Source organism: Saimiri boliviensis, chromosome 1, assembly GCF_048565385.1.
Source record: "Saimiri boliviensis isolate mSaiBol1 chromosome 1, mSaiBol1.pri, whole genome shotgun sequence".
In the NCBI taxonomy this organism is placed as follows: Eukaryota; Metazoa; Chordata; class Mammalia; order Primates; family Cebidae; genus Saimiri; species Saimiri boliviensis.
In genome coordinates, this window is record NC_133449.1 from 32,792,702 (window position 1) to 32,815,595 (window position 22,894).

Genomic DNA, 22,894 nt, shown 5'->3' on the forward strand with positions numbered 1-22,894 from the left:
TAGGTTCTGTAGAATCTATAGGCAACTAGGTAATCAAAACTTTTTTTTTTTTTTTTGAAACAGAGTTTTGCTCTTGTTACCCAGGCTGGAGTGCAATGGCGCGATCTCGGCTCACCGCAACCTCCGCCTCCTGGGTTCAGGCAATTCTCCTGCCTCAGCCTCCTGAGTAGCTGGGACTACAGGCACGCACCACCATGCCCAGCTAATTTTTGTATTTTTAGTAGAGACGGGGTTTCACCATGTTGACTAGGATAGTCTCGATCTCTTGACCTCGTGATCCACCCGCCTTGGCCTCCCAAAGTGCTGGAATTACAGGCTTGAGCCACTGTGCCCGGCCCTCAAAACATTCTTGAAGGAGTCTTGATATTAAAAATAATTCTGTTTAAATGTATCCACCATGGTCTCTAAACTTTTAAATTGCATATGTATATCAGCAAAAATGTTTCAGTATTACCTTATATATCTTTTGAGGCAATACATTTTTAATAATATAAAGCATCCTAAAAATAGTTCAAGTGGGTGAAATAACATAACTACCAATAAAATAAAAGTTGACATGTAAAGTGCTAGTATTTTTCTCTTGTATCCCAGCATTGTATTTTGTACTCTTTGGGTATGGCACCTAGTTTGAAGACCACTGCAGTGATAAGGGGGATGAATTAGAGTTATTTTGTTTCTGATTATCTGTTTATGCATTTACTTATGAAATACACATATCATTTTACACCATTGGAATATCATATGCTTTTTAAAAACATCATAGATATCTTTAAAATGCAATTTTATTTTATTTTTAGTTTTTCCTCCCCACTTTATGGTACCACTCTCCTTCACAAGTAACTAATATTAATAATGTGGTGGATAAAAACTCATCTTTGGTTTTTTTTCCTTTGGTCTATATAATTATCTTTAACTTTTTTATTGCTTAATAAACAAGAAAGATACAGTACATTAATGTTTCTACACCTTGATTTTCTTACTTAAAATATAGCATAGAAGTTCTTCCATAGCACTGACCGGATTCATTTTTAATGGTTATAAAGTACTTCATTTTGTAAATGTGCTGATTGATTGAATGAATCTTCTGTTTATGAATATTTGGTTTCTGGTAATTTTTCTTTTTGCTGTTATGAACAGTCATTCAATAACCATGTTAAATATATATCTTTACATATTAGAATATTATTTCTTAAAGAATGTGATTAGTTGGTCAATGAGTATGTCCATTTTTAATTTAAATTTTATAGACTGGTTTCCAAAGTCTGTTACCATTCATGTTTCTACTAGGGATTCCAGAGTAGACTTCTCCCCACTTTATATCCCTATCAGCAATAGTTCTTTTAAAAAACTTTATTTGCTAATTAATTAGCAAGATGAGTGCAAATGTAATCTTAAGTTTGCATTTTCCACAGTACTGTTGAGGGTGGGCATTGTTTCATACATCATGGTCATTTCAATTGATTTAGTGAATTGCCTATTCATGTCCTTTCTCCGTCTTCCTACTGGGTTTTGTTTCATTTGCATTGAGTCACCAATTTGTCTTGTTTTCACTTTGTGGGAAACTTCTGTATCTTATGCCCTAATTTTTTGTGTGCATTGCAGATATTTTTCAAATGTATTATTGAGCTGTTAACTTTATGGTGTCTTTTTAAACACAATTTTTTTTTTTTTTTTTTTTTCAGACAGAGTCTTACTCTGTCACCCAGGCTTGAGTGCAGTGGTGTGATCTTGGCTCACTGCAGCTTCCACCTCCCAGGTTCTAGTGATTCCTCTGCCTCAGCCTCCAGAGCAGCTTGGACTACAGGCATGTGATGTCATGCCCAGCTAATCTTGTATTTTTTTGTTTTTAGTAGAGATGGGGCATCACTATATTGGCCAGGTTAGCCTGGCCAATTCCTGACCTCAGGTGATCTGCCCACCTTGGTCTCCCAAAGTACTGGGATTATAGGTGTGAGCCACTGCGCCTGGACCACAAATGTTTTTTAATTTATAAAGTCAATATATTTTTCCGAAAGTCAAACTTGAATTATTTGCTTAGAAATTCCAATGCAAAGTAGGGCAACTAGCCTCAGAGCAAGCCTCTCCTCATATATACGGAAACTGTAGAAGCACTACCTTCACCATGTTCTCTGAACAGACCTACCAAGTAGGGGCTTAAATTGGGTTCGTACCCAACTGAAGTTTGGCTGTGAGTCCTGTTGTCCTGATATAAGAAGATTCACTTGCCCAGATTTTGCAGCTTCTCATAAATTTTGTACCTGTGCTCCAGACATATTGAAATAAGCCATATATATATAAATATATATATATTTCCCTCCAGATATATTGGCTTTAGGGGAGAAAAACCCTCCCAACATTTTCAGCAGTGTTAGAGGATCTTGCAGGTCTTGTAGGGCAGTAGATTATTTTGTTTCAGCTGGATCTAGCCCTAAAAGGGGATTGGAACAGATGTTTGAATTTGGTTAAATGCTTTCAATATTTATTACTTAGGTGACCTAGTTTAGCAGCAATTGTAATAGAAAAAAAAACACAGCCATTTGGGAAAAACAGAGTTTATTGCATTCACCTTAAAAATTGAAAGAATTTTCTCTTTTTATTTATTTTATCTAGCTTGAAGATAGGAAAATAAAACCCTGAATCCTAATTTGAACAGGTATCTATATGTAAATTACATAAAAATTTTTTCCCACATGAAATATTTTTTTTGGTGTGACTGGAGAACAGTTTTGGAGCTACAGTTCTTGATGTGCTGGCTGAACTCTGAAAGCTGGAGGACTATGGAAATATAGCGTCCTATACTTTATGAATGAAGAGACTGAGACTTAGAGGAATTTGGTAACGTTTGAGTCGGGGCGCTCAGAGATTCAGAGCAGAAGGATGATTTGAGTTTCCCAGATCCCGTGTTGCTGTTTATTCTTCCTCTGTGTTGAGCACCATGTGCCATGTGGATGCCCTGTCCCGTAGAAGTGGGTGCTTGGGTCCTCCTACCCACAGCATTCATCCTTGACTCTGTGGGTGCCTCTCATAGTGCTTTAGTGTCAGGAAGGTGCTGGCTAGTAAGAGGGAAAATTGTGAAAGAACAACTTCTCTGACATCTTCCCACTACCCTTACCTTCCTTCTAGGTTTAAAGGTCACAAGGGGGAATATATAAAATTAGCACCTGAAACCAAAATCCATGACTGTCTCTTCTTGCTTCCATTAGGGATCGATGTGGAGGGTTGAATAAAACAATCATGTAAATCAACAGCTACAGCAATGCTATGGGGGAAGAATCTGGGGAGTGAGCAAAGTTAGGCAGGAAAGTCCTCCCAGGAAGGTGGATAGAGGTTACCTCCAACATCTGGCAAACTGGACGTTAATTCATCACAATGCTATAAGAGAGCAAAGCGTGTTATGGCGGCTGAGACTGAAATCTCATGCTGTGGTTCATGGAATAGCTGAGTGAAGAGTGCTAGAGGGCAGAAGGAATAAAAATGAAGTTGGTAATATGTGGGATAGAAGTGTACACCTAGCTGCTACTCCAGAATTGGCATCTCAAATGGTTGTGTAAAAGGGAATAAAGACATGTTTGAAATTGGCTGAGATGAACAAGACTTAACACTGCGTCATCCAGATATATGAAAGATGAGGGCATGGGGGCAAGAAACCCACCTTCTTTTCCCTCATTCACTGTGGTCCATGATTTTTTTTTGTTTAAGGAATTTAGGGTATAATTGCCCGCCCCCCCCCCACCCCCGTCTCATGTGTGTGTGTCAGTGTCGAGTATATGTAACATAAAACTTGCTATCTTAACCATTTTCAATGTATAGTTCATGGCAGTACCTGCACAGGTATGCAACCATCACTTTCTGTTTCCAAAACTTTTCATCACCCCAAGAAGAAACTCTACCTATTAAATAGTAATTCTCTCTCTCTCTCCCCCAACCCCTGGTGATAACTTCTACTCTATTTTTTGTTTATAAATTTGCCTCTTTTAGGGACCTCATGTAAGTGAAATCACACAATATTTGTCCTTTTATGTCTGTCTTATTTCACTTAGCATGATATGCTCAAGGTTCATCTGTGCTGTAGCATGTGTTAGAGTTTCAGTTCTTTTTGGGATTAGATAATCCTCCATCGTATGGACAAACCACACTTTGTTTGTTCATTTGTCCCAGGACATTGGGTTGTTTCGGCCTTTCGGCTGCTTTGAATAACACCACAGTGAAGGCTGGAACGCAAGTATGTTTGAGACCCTGCTGACAGTACTTAGGAGAAGAATCGCCAAATGCTATGGTAATTCTGTGCTTAATGGCTTTTTGAAGAGCTGCCAAACTGATTTTCCATGGTGGTTGTAGCCCTAGGTTCCTTGACTCTTACAAACTCATTAGGTATTGAGAGTGTGAACAGCTGACCCTAGGACTGCTGAATGGGACTTTGTAAATTCTGAACTCACTGTTTACAAACAACTTCAAAAAAATGTTTTAAGTAAAGCTTTTATTTAATGAATCTTTAAAAAGTTAGCTTTGCCTTTTTCTTAAATGTATGCCTAGACGGTCTTTGAATAGAAATCTAATATCATCAGAGGGTTGAAATTCTGTTTTTGTTTTGTCCTTATTGGAAGAGGAGTGAAAGAATCGAATATCACGTATTGTGCTGGGTATTTTCACTTATCATAAAAAAATCATGCTTTCTTATTGTTTTCACATTAACTTTGTGAGGCAGAATCATTACCCTTATGTCACTATGAGGAAGTTGAGGTAATTCTTCCCTTCCTTCCCATGATAAATACTAGAGCTCAGATTTGGTTCTTAGAAATCAGTTAAAGTCATGTGATTGGCATTTGCCCAATAGGCTAGGAACCTTAATTATTACACTGTTTACATTTTGAATTTTGGGGGGATTATATTAGTCAGGTTTTCTCTGGCCCTTGTCAGTTTAGATACATAGAAGATGGCTGCAATTTCTTTTAAATTTGGTTTTAGGTAAGCTTTCCTGAGTAACCAAATGTAGCAACTCATTTTTTTTAAGACCTCAGGATTTTAGTATTAAGAATATTTCTTTCAGTGGCTAATTATTTAAATAACTTAGTTCAAAGTTTTGATAATTTCAGTGTACTGTGCTTTTCAGAGTTTTTGAGTTACCTCATCCTTTGCAGATACGTTATCTGCTTTTTTAGCATGTAGCTTTGATAATTAAACGTAGAAGAGAAGAGGGTATGTCTTCTGTCCGGGCAACTTGAAGATAGGGCCACCTCTTTGGCCTAATGAGGCATCCAGAGGACACATTAAGAGGTTGTGCAGTTTTGATCTCCTCCTTCTCCAGGGTTGAAATTTCTGTGTGCCTGGCTCCGTCATTTCTATAGACCTGCCACAGGCCATTGGCTCTTCACTCGTATCTGTTATAATAGTTTGCTGATAGTGGCCCACATTTAGAGCAGGATGTTTTAACCATGGCACTATCGACATATTGGGCTGGATAGTTTTTGGGGGGATAGGGGCTGTCCTGTGCATTACAGGATATTTAGTGGCATCCCTGGCTTTTACCCACTAGATGCCAGTCTGCCATCTCCAAGTCTTGACACTTGAAAACGTATCCAGACATTGCCAAGTGTCTCTGAGAAGCATATATAGCCCCTGGTTAAGAACCACTGGTAAAGGAAGATATGGAACTATTTGGTTGTGTTGATCATGTTTATGAATGACCATTACTAAAATTATCTTATTTTCTATGTTTTCCTCAAATATCTACCTTCTTCCATTTTAATTTCTCAATCCCTTTTGTCTCTTTCATCCGATTTAGTCTAAGACAATTTTTATTGGTCTTTCTTGTATATTTTCAGTATAATATTTTCATTTCTCCCATTTTCATGGTTTTGTATTTGCTTATTTCATTTTACTTTTGCTGTGTTTTTCTGGCATGCTCTGGTTCTTCCGTATTCTATTATTGGCAGTCTGTATATGCTGTTTGTATGCACTGTCTGTGTGCACAGTCTATATGCTGTATTTACTGTCTCTATGCATAGTCTGCATGCTCTGTCTGTATACACAGTCTCTATGCTGTATGCACTGTTTGTATGCATAGTTTGTATGCTGAATGCACTGTCTGTATGCATAGTCTGTATTCTGTATGCACTGTCTGTAAGCACAGTCTCTATGTTGTATACACAGTCTGTATGCTGTGTGCACTGTCTGTGTGCTGTATGCAGTATGCATTGTCTGTATGGACAGTCTGTATGTTGTAGACACAGTCTGTATGTTATATGCACAGTCTGTATGCTGTATACACTGTCTGTATGCACAATCTCTATGTTGTATATACAGTCTGTATGCTGTTTGCACTGTTTTTATGCAATCTCTATGTTTTAGATGCAGTCTATATGCTGTATGCACAGTCTCTATGCTGTATGCACTGTGTACACAGTCTGTATACTGTATGCATTGTCTGTATGCACAGTCTCTATGTTGTATACACAGTCTCTATGCTGTATGCAGTCTGTATGCTGTATGCACTGTCTGTACACACAATCTGTATACTGTATGCACTGTATATACAGTCTGCTGATACACTGTATGCACAGTCTTTATGCCAGGGGTCCCCAAACTACGGCCCGCAGGCTGCATGCAGCCCCCTGAGGCCATTTATCCAGCCCCGCCGCACTTCAGGAAGGGGCACCTCTTTGATTGGTGGTTGCATGCATCCGCATCCTGTGCTCCTGGAGTGCTGTATGTGGCAATGCCGCACTGCGTTGCTCACGTACAGTACTACTTCCGGTGACGCAGGACGCACGCGTCACAGCTCCAGAAGCGCGTCATATGACGCACATCCGGTCTGCGGCTGCAGCGCCCCACATCACCAGAAGCAGTGTGAAATAACAGTAGAAGTAGGAAGAAAGGCAAAGCACTATAACCATTACTACACAGTACAGTGGCCCCTATACTCCCCCAAATGTACAACAACATAATGGCCCCTATAACCTCCCTTTGCCCAAAAGTCGCCCCCCACATTACTACACACCGTGTTTCCCCTATTATAAGACCTTGTCTTATATTAATTTTACCCCCAAAAGACGGGGGCTGTCTTATTTTTAGGAGGTGTCTTATAATAGGGGAAACATGCAGCTGTGGGCTTCCCACAGAAGAGGCCCACCACTGCTGCAGATGTCCAGGACGCTGTACACACAGTGTCACAGGCTGATCACCGCCATCCCTGTATACAGCACTGGAGGCGGTGCTGGGCCTGTGACACTGTATACCGCTGTCTGGGATAGTGGAGGCAGCAGTGCTGGCTGTGAAGGGTGTCACACCTTGCATAGTCCAGCCCTCCAACAGTCTGAGGGACAGTGAACTGGCCCCCTGTGTAAAAAGTTTGGGGACCCCTGCTTTATGCTGTATACAGTCTGTATGCTGTTTGCACTGTTTGTATACACAGTCTGTATACTGTATGCACTGTCTGCATGCATAGTCTGTATGCTGTATGCACAGTCTCTATGTTGTATACAGTCTGTTTACTGAATGCAGTTTGTATGCTGTATGTATGTACTGTCTGTATGCACAGTCTCTGTTGTATACACAGTCTGTATGCTGTATACACTGTCTGTATGCACAGTCTCTATGTTGTATACACAGTCTGTTTGCTGTGTGCACAGTCTGTATGTACAGTCTGTGTTGTAGATGCAGTCTGTATGCTGTATGCACTGTCAGTCTCTATGGTGTAGATGCAGTCTGTATGTTGTATGCACAGTCTCTATGTTGTATACACTGTCTGTATGCATTGTCTGTATGTGCTTGCCTTTAGTCTCTTCATTAGCAGCCTGTTACCTCCTAATTCTTTTTTGGTGTGATAGGTAATTCCATATGGATGGGGTCATGGACCATAAATCCTTGTCTCCCTGTGTGTGTGTGTGTGTGTGTGTGTGTGTGTGTGTGTGTGTGTGATGCTGCCATGTGGCATCTTCCTAATGGTTTGCTTATTCTTTGCCATTCCTTGTGTGCATATTGCCCTTGAGTACTCTCTAGGGGGAAGAGGTTTTCTGCATCAAATCAGAGCTGACACTTTAATTTACTCGAATGCCCATCCTGCTTGTTGAGTAGCATTCACCCATCCTTCTCAACAACTTGAAGGCAGGCAGGGTGCCATTGATCACTGGAAGTTTGTGGAGAAACACTGGCCCTGGGAGACTGAAGATGACACCTGTGCCTTCCTCCTGCATCCCTGTTTCCCCTTCTGCTTTTTCTTACTCCTGATTATGAAACTAAAGACCCTCAACACAGAGGCATGGATTAGATTGTGTTGGACTGGACTTCTGTGGGAAACTTTTTACGGCCTATTGGGGGTTCCTTTCTGTGAGGTCCAAAGCCCTTTTCTTAACTGGAAAAGGCCTTGTGTTCTGCCAGATCCTCCCACCATCTCCACAGGTCAAATAATGGATTTAGTAGAAATATGGAAAAGTTTAGTCCGTACATGCGCCAAAAATTGCCACTAGGAAGGCAGCAGTGTAAACAGTGTGTGACTAATTCTTTCTTTTAAGGCAAACAGTTTTATGCGATTGTTTCCCTGCTACTTACAAAGATACTGAAGTTTCCGCAGATTCAAGTCTTCAGATGCCCAGCCGTACCCGAGTCTCTGGCCTGTTTCTCTTATCCTTTCTTTTCTGTGTGTCACTAGTATCTCTCTGTCACATAATATGCAGTCATATTTTGGCTCTCACCATTCCTAACAGCACACTGTTGATTTTTCTGGCCCTTGTTAGTCTAGAGTAGTGACCTTCAACCAAACCCAGCAGCCTTTCCTAACTTCTTTTTCTTTTTTTGAGACAGAGTCTCCCTCTGTGGACAGGCTGGAGTGCAATAGCGCGATCTCGGCTCATTGCAACCTCCGCCTCCCAGGTTCAAGTGATTCTCCTGCCTCAGCCTCCTGAGTAGCTGGGACTACAGGTGTGGACCACCACACGCAGCTAATTTTTGTATTTTTAGTAGAGACGGGGTTTCACCATGTGGACCAAGATGGTCTCAATCTCTTGACCCCATGATCCGCCCACCTCAGTCTTCAAGAGTGCCGGGATTACAGGCATGAGCCACGGTGCCCAGCCCCTAATTTCTTATTCCTTTGGCTTTCTGCAGCAGTTTGCAGGTGATCTTCTCCCACTTCATCCTAGAAACTTTCTTCCACTTACCATTTTTGAACTGACTTGGTTCTTGTTTTTCTCCTCTTCTGACTTTTCTTTCCTCCTATATTCTCTTTATGTGTCTGCCATTAAGTGTGAGTATCCTCCAAGACTGTGTGGTTCCGTGTTGTTTTTCCTGAAACATTTTTGCATTTGAAGATGGTGGCCTGTCCTAGAATGTCACTATTCTAAACTCAGAGGCTTTCCCTAACCTCTCCTTAGAGATCTACCCCACATTTCTGTTTCTAAACGAACATAATCATCCTTGCACTCTGATAGAGTAGCCCTTTCTTCTGACAGCTGCGACTCGGCACACCTCTTTGCACTTACTTTTCCCCTCGTCTTTGAACCAAAAATATCCTTCCAGTGGGCTTGAAACCTCTGAGTGTTGCTGTACCCCTTTCCTCGCTGTCCCTGCCCCTTTGCTCATTTGATCCTCAGATCCTATTAGTTCTTCTTACAGTTACCTCCCTATGGCCCCTTCTCGATTTATTCACTTTAGTTGTTGTCTGAAATGTCTTGCCCTAGTAGATGAAGACTTAGCTTATTTACTTCATGCCCTGTCCCCCAGCTTTCCTCCCAAAGTCATTATAGGTACACTGGGAGATACTGAGGGTTCACATCCAGACCAACACAAGAAAGTGAGTATCCCAATAAAGCAAGTCATGTGAATGTTTTTGTTTTAATGCATGTGAAAGTTACGTCTACTAAGTGTGCAACAACGTTATGTTCAAAAAACCATGTACATTAATTGTTTAAAAGTAGAAATTAATTTTTAAATTAAAATTTTTAAATGCTTTATTGCTCGAAAATGCTAATGATCAAATGAGCCTTCAAATCGTATGTGATCTTTGCTGGTAGAAAGTGTTTCTTTTTTTTTTTTGAGACAGTCTCTGTTGCCCAGGCTGGAATGCAGTGGCATTATGTTGGCTCACTGCAACCTCCGTCTCCTGGGTTCAAGTGATTCGCATGCCTCAGCCTCCTGAGTAGCTGGGGTTACAGGTGTGCACTATTATACCGGGCTAATTTTTGTATTTTTAGTAGAGACAGGATGTTAGCATGTTGGCTAGGCTGATCTTGAACTCCCGACCTGAGGTGATCCACCCACCTCAGCCTCCCAAAGTGCTGGGATTACAGATGTGAACCACCATGCCTGGCCCTGTAATCTTTTTGCTGGTAGAGAGTCTTGCCTTGATGTCGGTGTCTGCTGATTGATCTGGGTGGTGGGTGCTGAAGGTTGGGGTGACTTTGGCAGTTCTGAAAATAAGACAACAAAGAAGTTTATCAGGTCAATTGACTCTTCCTTTTATGAAAGATTTCTCTGTAGCATGTGATACTGTTTGATAGCATTTCACCCACAATGGAATTGTTTCCAAAATGAAAGTCAGTTCTCTCAAAACCTGCTGCTGCTTTATCAACTAAGTTTATGTAATACTGTAAATCCCTGGTTTTCATTCAACAACGTTCACAACATCTTCAGCAGGAGTAGATTCCATCTCAAGAAACCATGTTCTTTGCTCATCCACAAGGAGCAGTTTTTCATTCCTCAAGTCTGATCATGAGATTATAGCAGTTCAGTCACATCTTCAGGCTCCCCTTGTAACTTTCATTCTCTTACTATTTCCACCACATCTGCAGTGACTTCCTCTGCTGAAGTCTTGAACTTTTGACCTTAGGGTCATCCATGAGCGTTGGAATCAACTTCTTACAAATTCTTATTAATGTTGATATTTGGACCTCCTCTGATGAATCACAAATGTTCTTAATGGCATATAGAATGGCGAATCCTTTCCAGACTTTTTTGAATTTACTTTGCCCGTATCCATCAGAGGAATCACTATATCTGGCAGCTGGAGCCTTAAGTAATGCATTTCTTAAATAGTAAGACTTGAAAGTCAAAATAACTGCTTGATTTGTGGGCTACAGAATGGATGTTGTGTTAGCAGTCACTGAAAAAAAAAAATCAACTTTTTTATACACCTTAATTAGAGCTCTTGGGTGACCAGGTGGATTGTCAATGGGCAGTAGTATTTTGAAAGGAAATCTTTTTTTTCTGAGAAGTGGGTCTTAACAGTAGGGTTAAAATCTTTAGTAAACCATGCTGCAGACCCAAGTGCTGTTATCCAGGCTTTGTTGTTTTCTTTGTAGAGCACAGGCAGAGTAGGTTTAGCAGAATTCCCAGGAGTCCTAGGATTTTTGGAATGGTGAATGAGCAGTGGCTTCAACTTAAAGCCATCAGTCGCCAACAAAAGTCAGCCTGTCCTTTCAAGCTTTGAAGTCAGGCATTGACTTCTCCTCCCTAGCTGTGAAGTCACCCTTTACTTGACTTGGTTTAAGTATTCTGAACCTTTCTTTGGTCCCTGCGACAACTGCTTCCTCTGTGTCTGTACTCTTCCAGAGTGACTCCTGACCAGTGAACTTGAACTACTGGGTTGTAACCCATTAGGGAAGTCATGAAGTCATGAAATACACATAGTGGTTCAAGACTATATTAAAACAATAGCTTAGAAGAGAAAATATCAGGGTGCCCTGCACATCATTAAGGATAAACACTGCTTTGTAAAATTTGTTTTAGTTATACCAAAACACAGACATATCTATAGATGTGTATTGGATCTCCATGTAAAATGTACTTTTTACTATAGGTTGAAGTGAAAGAAGTTAGAAAATGATTTTTTAAGACCATGGCTTGCTTCACCCTATTATAACAGTCAGTGTTTCTCGGTGCATTTTGAATCTCTTACACATTTGTTGAAATGTCTCTTGTGTGTTTATTAATGGATGATTTGAAACATATTTATTAACCTGTGTCAAACAGGTCTGGATCAATCAGAAGGGATGCTGGAGCAGAGACCCTGAGTTCTCCAGCTCTGTCAAATGTTAACTCTTTATTTATAGGATTAAGGAGATGTCTTAGGGGACCCAGTGGATGGGATAGGAAGATCCATGAGTGGAGAGGAACTTAGGGCATTAGGATAGGGCATTAGGATAACTTTGAAGATACCTTTTTGGAGGAAGGGAAAGTAAATGGGTGCCCCCCACCAACCATTTTGAACCCAAATCCCTGTAGTTTTTAATCTAATTTTCTCCTTCAAAGTTTAGTCCTTCACTTAAAAAAGTTACAGTTACATTGCTGTGACTAATTTGATGTTCACTGGTGATAGTAAACCTTTTTTTTCCGAGAAGAGGGAAGGGAGGAGGAAATCCCAATTTAAATGGAGAGAGATTGTTTCCCAAAATACTCAGGGTAACAGAGAAGGAAAGGAAGAAGAAGTAAAGAGGATATATATTTGTAACACTGCAAGGTGGTCTGAAGTGGAAACCACTGTGAATAATGAAATTAGAGGAAAAGGTGGACACCAACCATGAAGGAGGAAGTGAAGAAGAGAGCGTAGGGTGGTGGTTCCACATGATGTTTGTAGGATGAGTAATGGGATGGTTTCGTCTGCTTGCCCCAGCAGGGGTCCTGTCCATAGCCTTGCTTCTGACTCTGTGAGGCTTTGGGGCAGAGGGGCATCAGCCTGTGGGTTACCTGTGCCCGCACACCTGTCATGGGGGAAGCCAGAGAAGGTAAGGGAGTGGGGGCAGCTGTGTGTCATTCCATATTTGCAATGTGGTTGTAACTTGAGGAATAAGTAGACAGTAGTGGCCCTTTACTGATTTCCTTAAGTTAGTGATGGTTGAGGGCTGTTACTCAAGTTCTAGTCCTAGTACAGCTTGGTTTTACCTTGTTTGTTACCTTTCTGTTACATTCAGGGAAAAAGGGCTCATGCACATGTGTTTTCAGCTAATTTCTTGTTGTCCCCTGCTTCCTTGATTCAGAGGGGAGACGGAGACAACCCCAACTAAAAGGCAGACCCCATACTCTTACCTTTCTGGCTGTGGTTGGGTGCATGAATTAGCTGCAAGTAGCCCAAGGTCTCCTGGAAAGCTGGGTTTTCCCTTCCCTGAATAGGAGCTAGCCTGTCCATCTCGCAGTAGGTCAGAGCAGCATGGCGACAGGGTAGCAGCAAGTTGTTTCTGAGATGCGGAGGAGTCCTCTTTCCAAGAGGCTGATAGAAGAGACTTGTGGTTCTTATCAGTCACTACCAGATGTGTCCAGCTGTTTCACTTGCTACTCTATCCCAACCAAATGCACTTAAAGTTTAAAACAACACTCACATCATCAAAAACAAGTCTTCACAATGTTAAGCCTTAGGCTTTTAGTAATTTAGTCATTAGTCTGGTGACAAAGGGAGTGCCCTTGCGTGGTATTGCATCTGGGAAAATCCAGTCCTAAAATAGATGTTCCAGGCTTTCCTGAGACCACAGGGTTTAAAGGGGATAGATCCATCTTGGAAAATCCAGGCCCAAAATAGATTTTCTAGGCTTTCCTGAGACCACAAGGTTTAAAGGGGGTAGATCAAGATTACTAAGAGGGAAGTGCCCTAACTCTAGCCTCTTTCATTCCTTTATCTCTCCTGAATGCCTTGTCCCACAGAATAGCTCATTCACCAGCTCCAATGAGAATGAATCCAATAGAGTGAGACTATTCAAGTTTCTTTTACTGCTTTTGGTATGAGGCATTGTGTGGTGGTGTTTTGGGTGGCTTGGCAATTTGCCTATTGCACTGACTGCCATGGCGTCATTTCTTCCCCTTGTTCAGATAGTCTCTCCTTAGGGCCAGTCTTTTGGGTCAGATTACATTAGAGAGCATGTTCTCTTCTAAAGGCCCAGTTTGCTGCAAAAATGCACTGTTCTAACAATTTCAGTAGCCATTTTGCATATTCTGGAATTAGTTGGTATATCTTCTTTGCATTTTTCATTACTGTTCCTCAGGGGATAACTGAATCTGGGCAGAGGCTTATTTTAAAATGTGAATTAGATGCAGTGGAAGAGAACTGTCACAGAAAAGAAGGGTTGGGCCAGAAGGGTGAGAACATAGTAATCATGTTCAGAAGTTCCCAGAAGTCTTGACTTGTGCTATTAAAAAGATGAGAGTATAATTATAAAACATTTAACTCAAATAGTACAAGTTATATCATTATGAGATACAGCATAAAAATTGTTTCCCTAAAGTGGCATCGTAATTTATATTTCAAAAGAGAAGTAAAATTGTTTTTTTAGTTTACATTTGTTCAGATTTTTAGTCATTTTTTTCTCAGCTAAGTGTCACAGAGATTCTATACTACAGATCAGAAAACTGAGGCTCAAAGAGATTAACCAGCTAACCTTTTAGTATTAGGCAGAGTTGGAAGGTCCCACTGTATTATACAGGCTTGAATTATTCATGTTGGTGTTGCTTAACTGTTAAGGTGGGGATTTCTTGGATAATTCCCCTCCTGTGCTTTCTTCCAGTTTCCCCCCTTCTCATTTCCAGTGCTGCACACTTAATGTATATGTATTACCTGTTTGTGTATACATCTTTGTCTTTTTTCTCTTTTTAGAGATGGGGTCTCACTCTCGTTGTTCAGGTTGGAGTGCAGTGGTGCAGTCATAGTTCATTCCAGCCTCAAACTCCTGGGCTCAAGTGATCCTCCTATCTCAGCCTCCTGAGTAGCTAGGACTACAGTCATGCACCATCAAGCCTGGCTCCATCTTTTTCTTAAATATAAATGCCATGTTTTTGCATGAAGGCTTATGGCAGCTGTGCTCTGAATCCTGTGATAAAAGTTACCCATGATAAGTTATCCTACTTACCATTATGCTTCTTAACTAGACAGGCAGAATCCCTTTCATGAAGGACACTTCTGAGAGTAAGCTGTCATTTACCTTCTTGTATGTCATGAATGGTCAGTGACAGTATTTGAAGGACAAAAATGAGCCTTGCTTGAAATTGATGTTGCTTTCTACATTTGACTCATTTCTTATTCTTTCCTTCTTAGTTGAATTTTAAAATTCCATGATTTTGGCCAGGCATGGTGGCTTATGCCTGTAATCCTAGCACTTTGGGAGGCCAAGGCGGGTGGATCATGAGGTCAGGAGTTCGAGACCAGCCTGGCCAACATGGCAAAACCCAGTCTCTACTAAAAATACAAAAATTAGCCGGGTGTCGTGTTGTGGTAGTAGGTGCCTGTAATCTCAACTACTCGGGAGGTTGAGGCAGAAGAATCGCTTGAACCTGGGAAGCGGAGGCGGCAGTGATCTGAGATGGTGCCATTGTACTCCAGCCTGGGTGACAAGAGCAAGACTCCATCTCAAAAAATAAAAAATAAAGAGTCCATAATTTAATTCCTCCTCTTTACGTTGTTTCTTCCCAGAGTGACTCCCCTTTCCTCCCAGAGCATAATGATTCATCATGGCCAGACCCAAGAATATGTGCTGAAGCCCAAGTACTTTCCAGCCCAAAAGGGGATTTCAGGAGAGCAATCCACCGAACCTTCGTTCCCTTTAAGATACGTGCAGGATCAAGTTGCGACACCTTTTCAGTGTGAGTATAATCTCATCAACCATTTTCCTAAGTTACAGTATCAGAGTTTGGAAACATTTTGTTCAGTGTAGACGGCTTTAATGTGTCACAGTAGATAAAATTCAAGAGTCAGTAAAAAATCCACATTGGTTCCTAAAACAACCAGACAGCAGACATTTAGCATGGTTTCCTTCTTCTGAGGAAAAGCAGTTTTTCCTGGATTTTGGAAATGAGTCTGAAGTGACCTGCCCGTAATTCTGTTTCTGCAAGATGGCTTCATTTCTAAGACATATTTGCTCTAATTTTGGGTCCAGTCGTATGTCTGACATGTTTACATTGATAAAATATTTTCTTTAGGAAGCTAGCCAGGACTCATGCCTCGTGAAATGCCTGAAATGTCCCGCATAACTCTCTGAGGTTCTCCTGTGGTGGATATTTTTATATTATAAGGCTCACCTCGTTTTGACTATATCAAGCAGCTGGCGTGGCAGATTTCTCTGAATTTGTAAAGCACTATTATATCAGTGGCCAGTTTAGTTAATATCTCGCTATGTGAGAAGCTCAAGGACAAGGCCTGGCTCAGAGGGTGGGGAATGTGATGATTTGTGGTTTAGGTATTACAGAGTGTCTGCTGGCAGCATCTGGAGAAAACGTTCTGGAGTGAGGCACAGACCATCCAGAGGCGAGAGCTAGACACATGCTCTCGATCCAGCTGCTTCCTGCCCTGTCACATGTTGACTGATTGCCTGCACCATAGGTAATGAAAGAAAATGCCAGTCGTGAGGTGGAAAAGGACCATCTTTCGCTACTGGGAGCAGTACAAAGAGCTGAGATACGGCTTTCACTACTGTTCGGCACTTGTGACGTCCATATTTGTTGTGGCTTTGGTTCCCTACACTCCTGCACCTTCCCATTTCTGTACTGAATCTAAAGTGATTGACTCAGAATGGGTCATTTAACAAAAAGGGTATCTAACAGTAGGTTTGCACATCCACATTTTGTCTTTTGAGAAAGTCCTGCTCAGTGACTGTGGCTGGACCCCAGCACAATAGTTTTGGTATTGTTTATTGGGATGATGAGGAAAGTGAGCCCTGGGGATCTTAGGGAAGAATACAGATGCCATTTAGATCATTAGGAAAAAATCACTTCCAAGGCATTTGCAAAATAATAAATGCGTCTATTTGATTCTAAAAATCCTTTAATATAGGTACTTAAAGAGCCTGTTTCTCTTAAGTGAATATTTCTTGAGTGTACGTATAATATTTTTCTAATCCTAATTTTAAAAATTAAAGAAAAGATGTACTTCTTAGTTCCTTGGGGTTTTATATAGATGACAGTTTTTAAAAAAGATCTCCCATATCAGAGTATGATGGGAAGAGAGTTTTTAAAGTTCGTAATCATACTGATAAGAGAATTGTGAATTATCTGGAGGAATCAGGAAGAGATGGTTTGAGAACACTGGTATTAAGACGAGAGACTAGACTGTGGTTTTTGTTTGTTTTCTATGATTTGTTATTGGAATGAAAATTCCCACTGTGTGTGTATTCCCACAATCGTGTGCATGTATGTATTTTGAACTCTCAAATCTTGGTTGAACAGTGTTCTGGAAGATGAAATTATATTTTAGAAGAATGTGAAGATAAGTTTCTTATCTGTTCTGTCCATAACTTTCCCACTAATTCTGTTTAAATATATTTTCTACATAGTAGGGAGCTAATATGAAGAATGTAGATTAATACATTATCAAAGTGATGGTGTTCTTAGCTCAACCCCCTCCCCCTCAAAGATGGCTCTTGTTCAAAAAGAAGCTCACGAATTAACTGAGTGAAGCAAATGCCAAACTGAGTTAAGGAAAGACAAGAAGGGAGATGTGGCTATTTTTGCTGAGACCAGAGCTCTACCAAGAGCTGGAGGGCTAGTTGGAAAGTTTTTAAAAGAGGTAATTTGGCTGGACCATGAAGGATAATGAAATAGCAAAATTGAGTAAGAACCACAAAAGATGATTAAAACTGGAAAGGAGGCACAAGTAGTAGGTAGGCCCTAAACATACTCTGTCTCTGCATACTCCCATTCTGTGGGAGGTAAAAGAGGAGGCTCCAAGGAAGCCTAACATGGAACAGAAAGGAAGGAAGAGTTGGTACAGAAGTCTGAAGAAAAGCATAAGCCTTCAGTATTTTCGTTTTCATCTTTATTGAAGAGATTGAATGCAAACCGATTTATTTCTTATTGTGCTGAAAGATGTGAAGGTCAAACAGAAGCTGATAATTCTGATCTTCAGAAAAATAGAAGATGCTGAGATCATTTGAGCATGATGTATCTTGGAGTTAAATTGAATGAGTGATGTATGTCATTATAGTCCACTACCATTACTTTTGAGAAGCTATTAGAACTAGAGACGACATTTAGGTTGGCAGTAACAAGTGTTGTCTTCTCCCTTTAAAAGTAACTAAAAAGGGGGTCTACAGTAATTACTAGTTGGTATGTTTAATATTGAAACATTACAAGAGCAATAATAATAATAATAATAGAGCTCTCATACCTTGAGCTGTAAGCACTGTGTGACTTTTAGCTTATAATAGCAGGAGACAGTAGTGTTTAAGCCCAAGGAAATAAGATTTGCTCTGGACACTTGGTAAGATAAAAAGAATAATTGTTTTGAATAAGCAGGAAAGAGATGAAGATGGAGGTCATGGATTTAGTGAAGTAAGATACATTAATGTGTCAAATGCAGCACTCTCCAGATAAAACATTGTAGATAGAGGGAAATTAACCAAGTTGCCAGTGAGGTGCTCTCTTTTGGGAGGGATGAGTGTTTTATGGGATTTTCCCAGAGTTTTGTAACATAATCCACCATCCCTGTCCAATGTGTGCACACTACTTTTTCTCATTTGATTCTGTGTATTTGCCAGTCTTCTGAGTCACTTTCTAGGTAACATGACATCCTATGTTGGGTGTTTTCTGTTCATTGGTAAAGGATATCTTTTTTTTTTTACTTGTTTTCAGAGTTCATCCATGTTGTAGCATGTATCAGTATCTTATTCCTCTTTATGGCTAACACTCCCACATTGTATAGAGATCTATATCTCATTCTATTTATCCCTTCATCAGCTGATGACATGTGGGGTTGTTCCCACTCTCTTGGCTGTTATGAATAATGGAGTGCAGTGGCATGATCTCGGCTTACTGCGACCTCTGCCTCCCGGGCTCAAGCACTTCTCCTACCTCAGCCTCCCAAGTAGCTGGGATCACAGATGCACACCACTACTGCCATGTTAGTTTTTGTATTTTTAGTAAAGACAGAGTTTCACCATGTTCGCCAGGCTGGTCTCTTTAACTCCTGACCTCAAATGATCCGCCTGACTCAGCCTCCCAAAGTGCTGGGATTACAGGCGTGATCCACTGTGCCCGACTGGTAAAGGATATCTCTAGTGATAAATTAGTAACTTGGTGCTTTGCTTTATTTGTTGGCCTTAAGAGAATTTAATTTGCATCAGTATCCTCTAGAGCAGGGATTGGCAAACTTTTAGGGAGTACTTTAGACTTCGGGAGCCAGTAGGCAAATTGAGGATATTAGGGATATTTATATAGCTGTTTTAAATGTATCTAATTAAATGTGTAAATATCATTCTTACCTCGTCGGTTGTAGAAGATCAGGTGGCTGGATTTGGCTCATGGGCTGTAGTTTGCCAGTTCTCGATCTAGAGACTCACAGTCTCTCAATCCACTGAAAACATCTAGATATTGGACCCGATTGACTGGTGCCTGGAACATGACAAATGTGGCCCAAGAGGCCCTGACTATAGCAGCTGTCCTTCATTCTCAGTGTCCCCATCAACCCACTCTCCACAGTGTGACAATTCTTTTTTTTTTTTTTTTTGAGACGGAGTTTCGCTCTTGTTACCCAGGCTGGAGTGCAATGGCGCGATCTCGGCTCACCGCAACCTCCGCCTCCTGGGTTCAGGCAATTCTCCTGCCTCAGCCTGCTTGGATTACAGGCATATGCCACCATGCCCAGCTACTTTTTTTTGTATTTTTAGTAGAGACGGGGTTTCACCATGTTGACCATGATGGTCTCGATCTCTTGACCTTGTGATCCACCCGCCTCGGCCTCCCAAAGTGCTGGGATTACAGGCTTGAGCCACCGCGCCCGGCCCAGTGTGACAATTCTAAGATACATTTTCACTTAGTTTGAAGACACCCAGGAAAACACGAACTACCAGGAAACCACTTGTGTTAGATAAGTCCACTTTCTTTTCATTTTAGAATGACAGGCCACACAGCCATTGGGAAAGAAATGGGATATAATTCCTGGTTGTTTACAGAAAACCTTTTAATATTGGTGGAAATAATATTTTTATGGGATGAACCAGTACCAGCCATAGCACTACACAGTATCACATTAAGATACTACATCTTAAATAAAGACATTTAACTTTTTTGAGTTTCTCAAAAAATGCTAGATTATATGATAATTCTATATTTAACTTTTTTGAGGAACTCGAAATATAACCCAGCAATTCCACACCTAGCTATATATCCAAAACAATTGAAAACATATATTCACACAAAAACTTGTACATGAATGTGCATAACAATATTATTCACAATAGCCAAGAGAGTGGGAATAACCCCAAATGTCCATCCACTGATGAATGGATAAACAAAATTATATATATATATCTGTACAATGTGGGAGTATTACTGAGCCATAAAAAGGAGTAAGATATTGATACATGCTACAGCATGAATGAACTTTGAAACAAGCTAAGTGAAAGAATCCATCCACAAAAGAATCCAGACTACATGCTATATGGGTCCATTTATATAAGATGTCCAGAGTAGGCAAATCCACAGACACAGAAAGAAGATTAGCAGCTCCTGGGGACTGGGGAGAGTGGGAATGGGGAATCGTTATTTGTAGGTAAGAGGGTTCTTTTGGGGTGATGAAAATGTTGTGGAATTAGGTGGTCATGCTGGTTGCACAACCTGAAAATACTAAAAAAAACTGACTTATACACTTAAGGGTGAATTCTGTGGCATGTGACTCATATCTCAATTTAAAATAACAAATATCTATGAAAAATTATTGCCAAGTAGGTGGTTATGAGACTCAGTATCAGCTCCAAGGAATTGAGCTCATAAACTCTCAGAAGTCTAAGGATGGTATGGGGTAGGGGTAGGGTCTGCTTTCCACTGTGTTTTCATTGGTGACTTGTAGGAAAGAATTCAGTATGTAAACCAAATTCTATTGTGTTTAGTTTAGTATTTTTTTTTTTAACCCAGAGGAAGAAAATGGAAATGACATAACGTTTGGAAGACCATTTATAAGAACGCTCAGTCAAGATTAGAAAAGCACATGTGCAGGAGCAAACCCAAGTAACTCACACAGAAAGAAGTTAGTTTGATACAACCTGCTAGAAAAAGTCTTTGAGGGTATAATAAGTGTCTACATCCTACTAGCTGCTGTTGTAGTTAAAATGATATGGAATGCTTTATAATATTAAAGCCAGCAGATAATATTTTAATTACAGTCTATGGTAGAAGGGCATGGTTATCATCAGGGTTATAAGACACTGAAGGACTTACTCAGATAGATTGTCGAGTTACTTCTTTAGGATGAGCAGCAGGGGTCATGTGACTGACGTGGTTCCCTAGACAACTGGTTTCCAGATTGTGCAAAGATGATCTAAAAGATTAGGGAAGCTCCAATTTAAGCATTTGCCTCCTTAGTCCCTTTTTCTACTACATAACTTTAATATTTGGAATGATTTAGAAATGTGAACTTCGCTTAATTGGATTTCTCATTGCTAATTCCAGTTGTTCTCTCAGGATGGGCGTAGATTTTAAATAGGTTACGTATATTTCAAAGTCATCTAAAGTCTTAGTTCTTTAAATTCCGCAAAGCAGACATTTCAAATTTTAGGAAAGGCAGATGTCACGTTTTATACAGTAACTTCTTAAAGGTCTCTAAACAGATATATCTCAGGCTCTTAAAAAAATTGTGAATTTATCTACTGATGTGCTAACATGGAGGAGACAGAGAGAAATGCCTGGCATTTGCAAAAACATAGTATTGTTAAATAGCCAAAAAAAAAAAAAAAAAAAAAAGGAAAGTGAGGACATGCTCACTTTTTACTTAAAGTGTTAAACAATTTTAGAAAAGGCAGATATCATGTTTTATACAGTAACTTCTTAAAAGTCTTTAAACAGATATAACTCAGGCTCTTAAAAAATTGCCTAGTTGTCTTCTGACGTGCTAATGTGAGGTAGAGAAAGAAAAGTGACTGGCATTTGCAAACATAGTACCATTAAATTGCAAAAACAGAAAAAAGAAAAGGAAACATGAGGACAAGCCCACTTTTTACTTAAAGTGTTAAAGCTAACCTTTTTTTGTTGAAATAAGCAGCGGTAGAGGTGAATAAGCACGCACAGGTCCCTATTAAGTGACTTCTGACAGAAGGCAATGTGATCCCCACCTGCACTGGCGCCGCAGGAGACATCTTAGCCCTGAGTTCTGGTCTGTGCTGCCCTCTCCCAGTCTTTGCAGCAGACTGGAGCAGCTCGACTCCCACCCAGCTGTCAATCACGGTCTGACTGAAATCTGGCACCTCCATTTGAAGACAGAACAGCTCCCCAGGTATCCTGAGCTCTGGTCTGAGACAGATGCAGAGTCTGTTGTTCTCATAGTAGCAGCTTTGTGGCCTGAACTCCTGAATCCCAGTTCTGGCCTGATTGCAGTCAGTAGTTCTACACCAGGAAAAGTACGGATGCTTTGAACACATGAGGCCTCTTCTTTATCCTTTTATTAATACTATGGTTGAATGTATTGCTTGTGGCATTAGCCTTCAGGCTTCAGTTCAGATTGACATCAAGAAGCATGGCAAGTTATGAAAACATCTCAGGATTTGATGATAAATGGTTATGTCTTTCCTTGAAAAAGGAAGTTCATGTGTCTGGGGCAAAGATTCTTTATGGTTGCAGTCTGATACTGCAAAGAGGTTACCAGTAAGATTGTCTGGGTCTTCCTGGTTGCCCTGAGTGAGAGAGCAGAGTGGTTTTGCAGAGACTTAGAGGAGACATTCAAGATTTTTGCTCTGGCAAAACAAAGCTGAATGTTAGGAGATAAGCAGCAGTTGACACAGACAGGTCCTCCTTCAGGGAGGTGGGCAAGAACATTGCTTAAAGGCTCTGGATTCCTAGTGCCAGAATGCTCATGGGAGGTGTCCCTGGCATAAGTGAGAGCATCCATGATGGGATAGATGCTGCAGAAGAGGGACAAATCCTTGGGGTGGCAACCAGATAAAGGCAAATACAAAATAACATTATAACCATGTACTGACACTGACACCTGAGAAGGCAT

At 40.6% G+C, this 22,894-nt stretch overlaps 1 protein-coding gene across 8 annotated transcripts in view; it reads left to right on the forward strand.

The window, feature by feature from the left end:
- The window catches only part of LTBP1 (latent transforming growth factor beta binding protein 1), a 476,883-nt gene that overhangs the window by 179,473 nt on the left and 274,516 nt on the right, over window positions 1-22,894 (forward strand). For all 8 annotated transcript variants that reach the window (XM_039478754.2, XM_039478757.2, XM_039478764.2 and 5 more), the window contains one exon: window positions 15,386-15,555. In XM_039478754.2, the coding sequence (XP_039334688.1) occupies window positions 15,386-15,555 (170 nt within the window). The remainder of the gene's footprint in view (window positions 1-15,385; window positions 15,556-22,894) is intronic.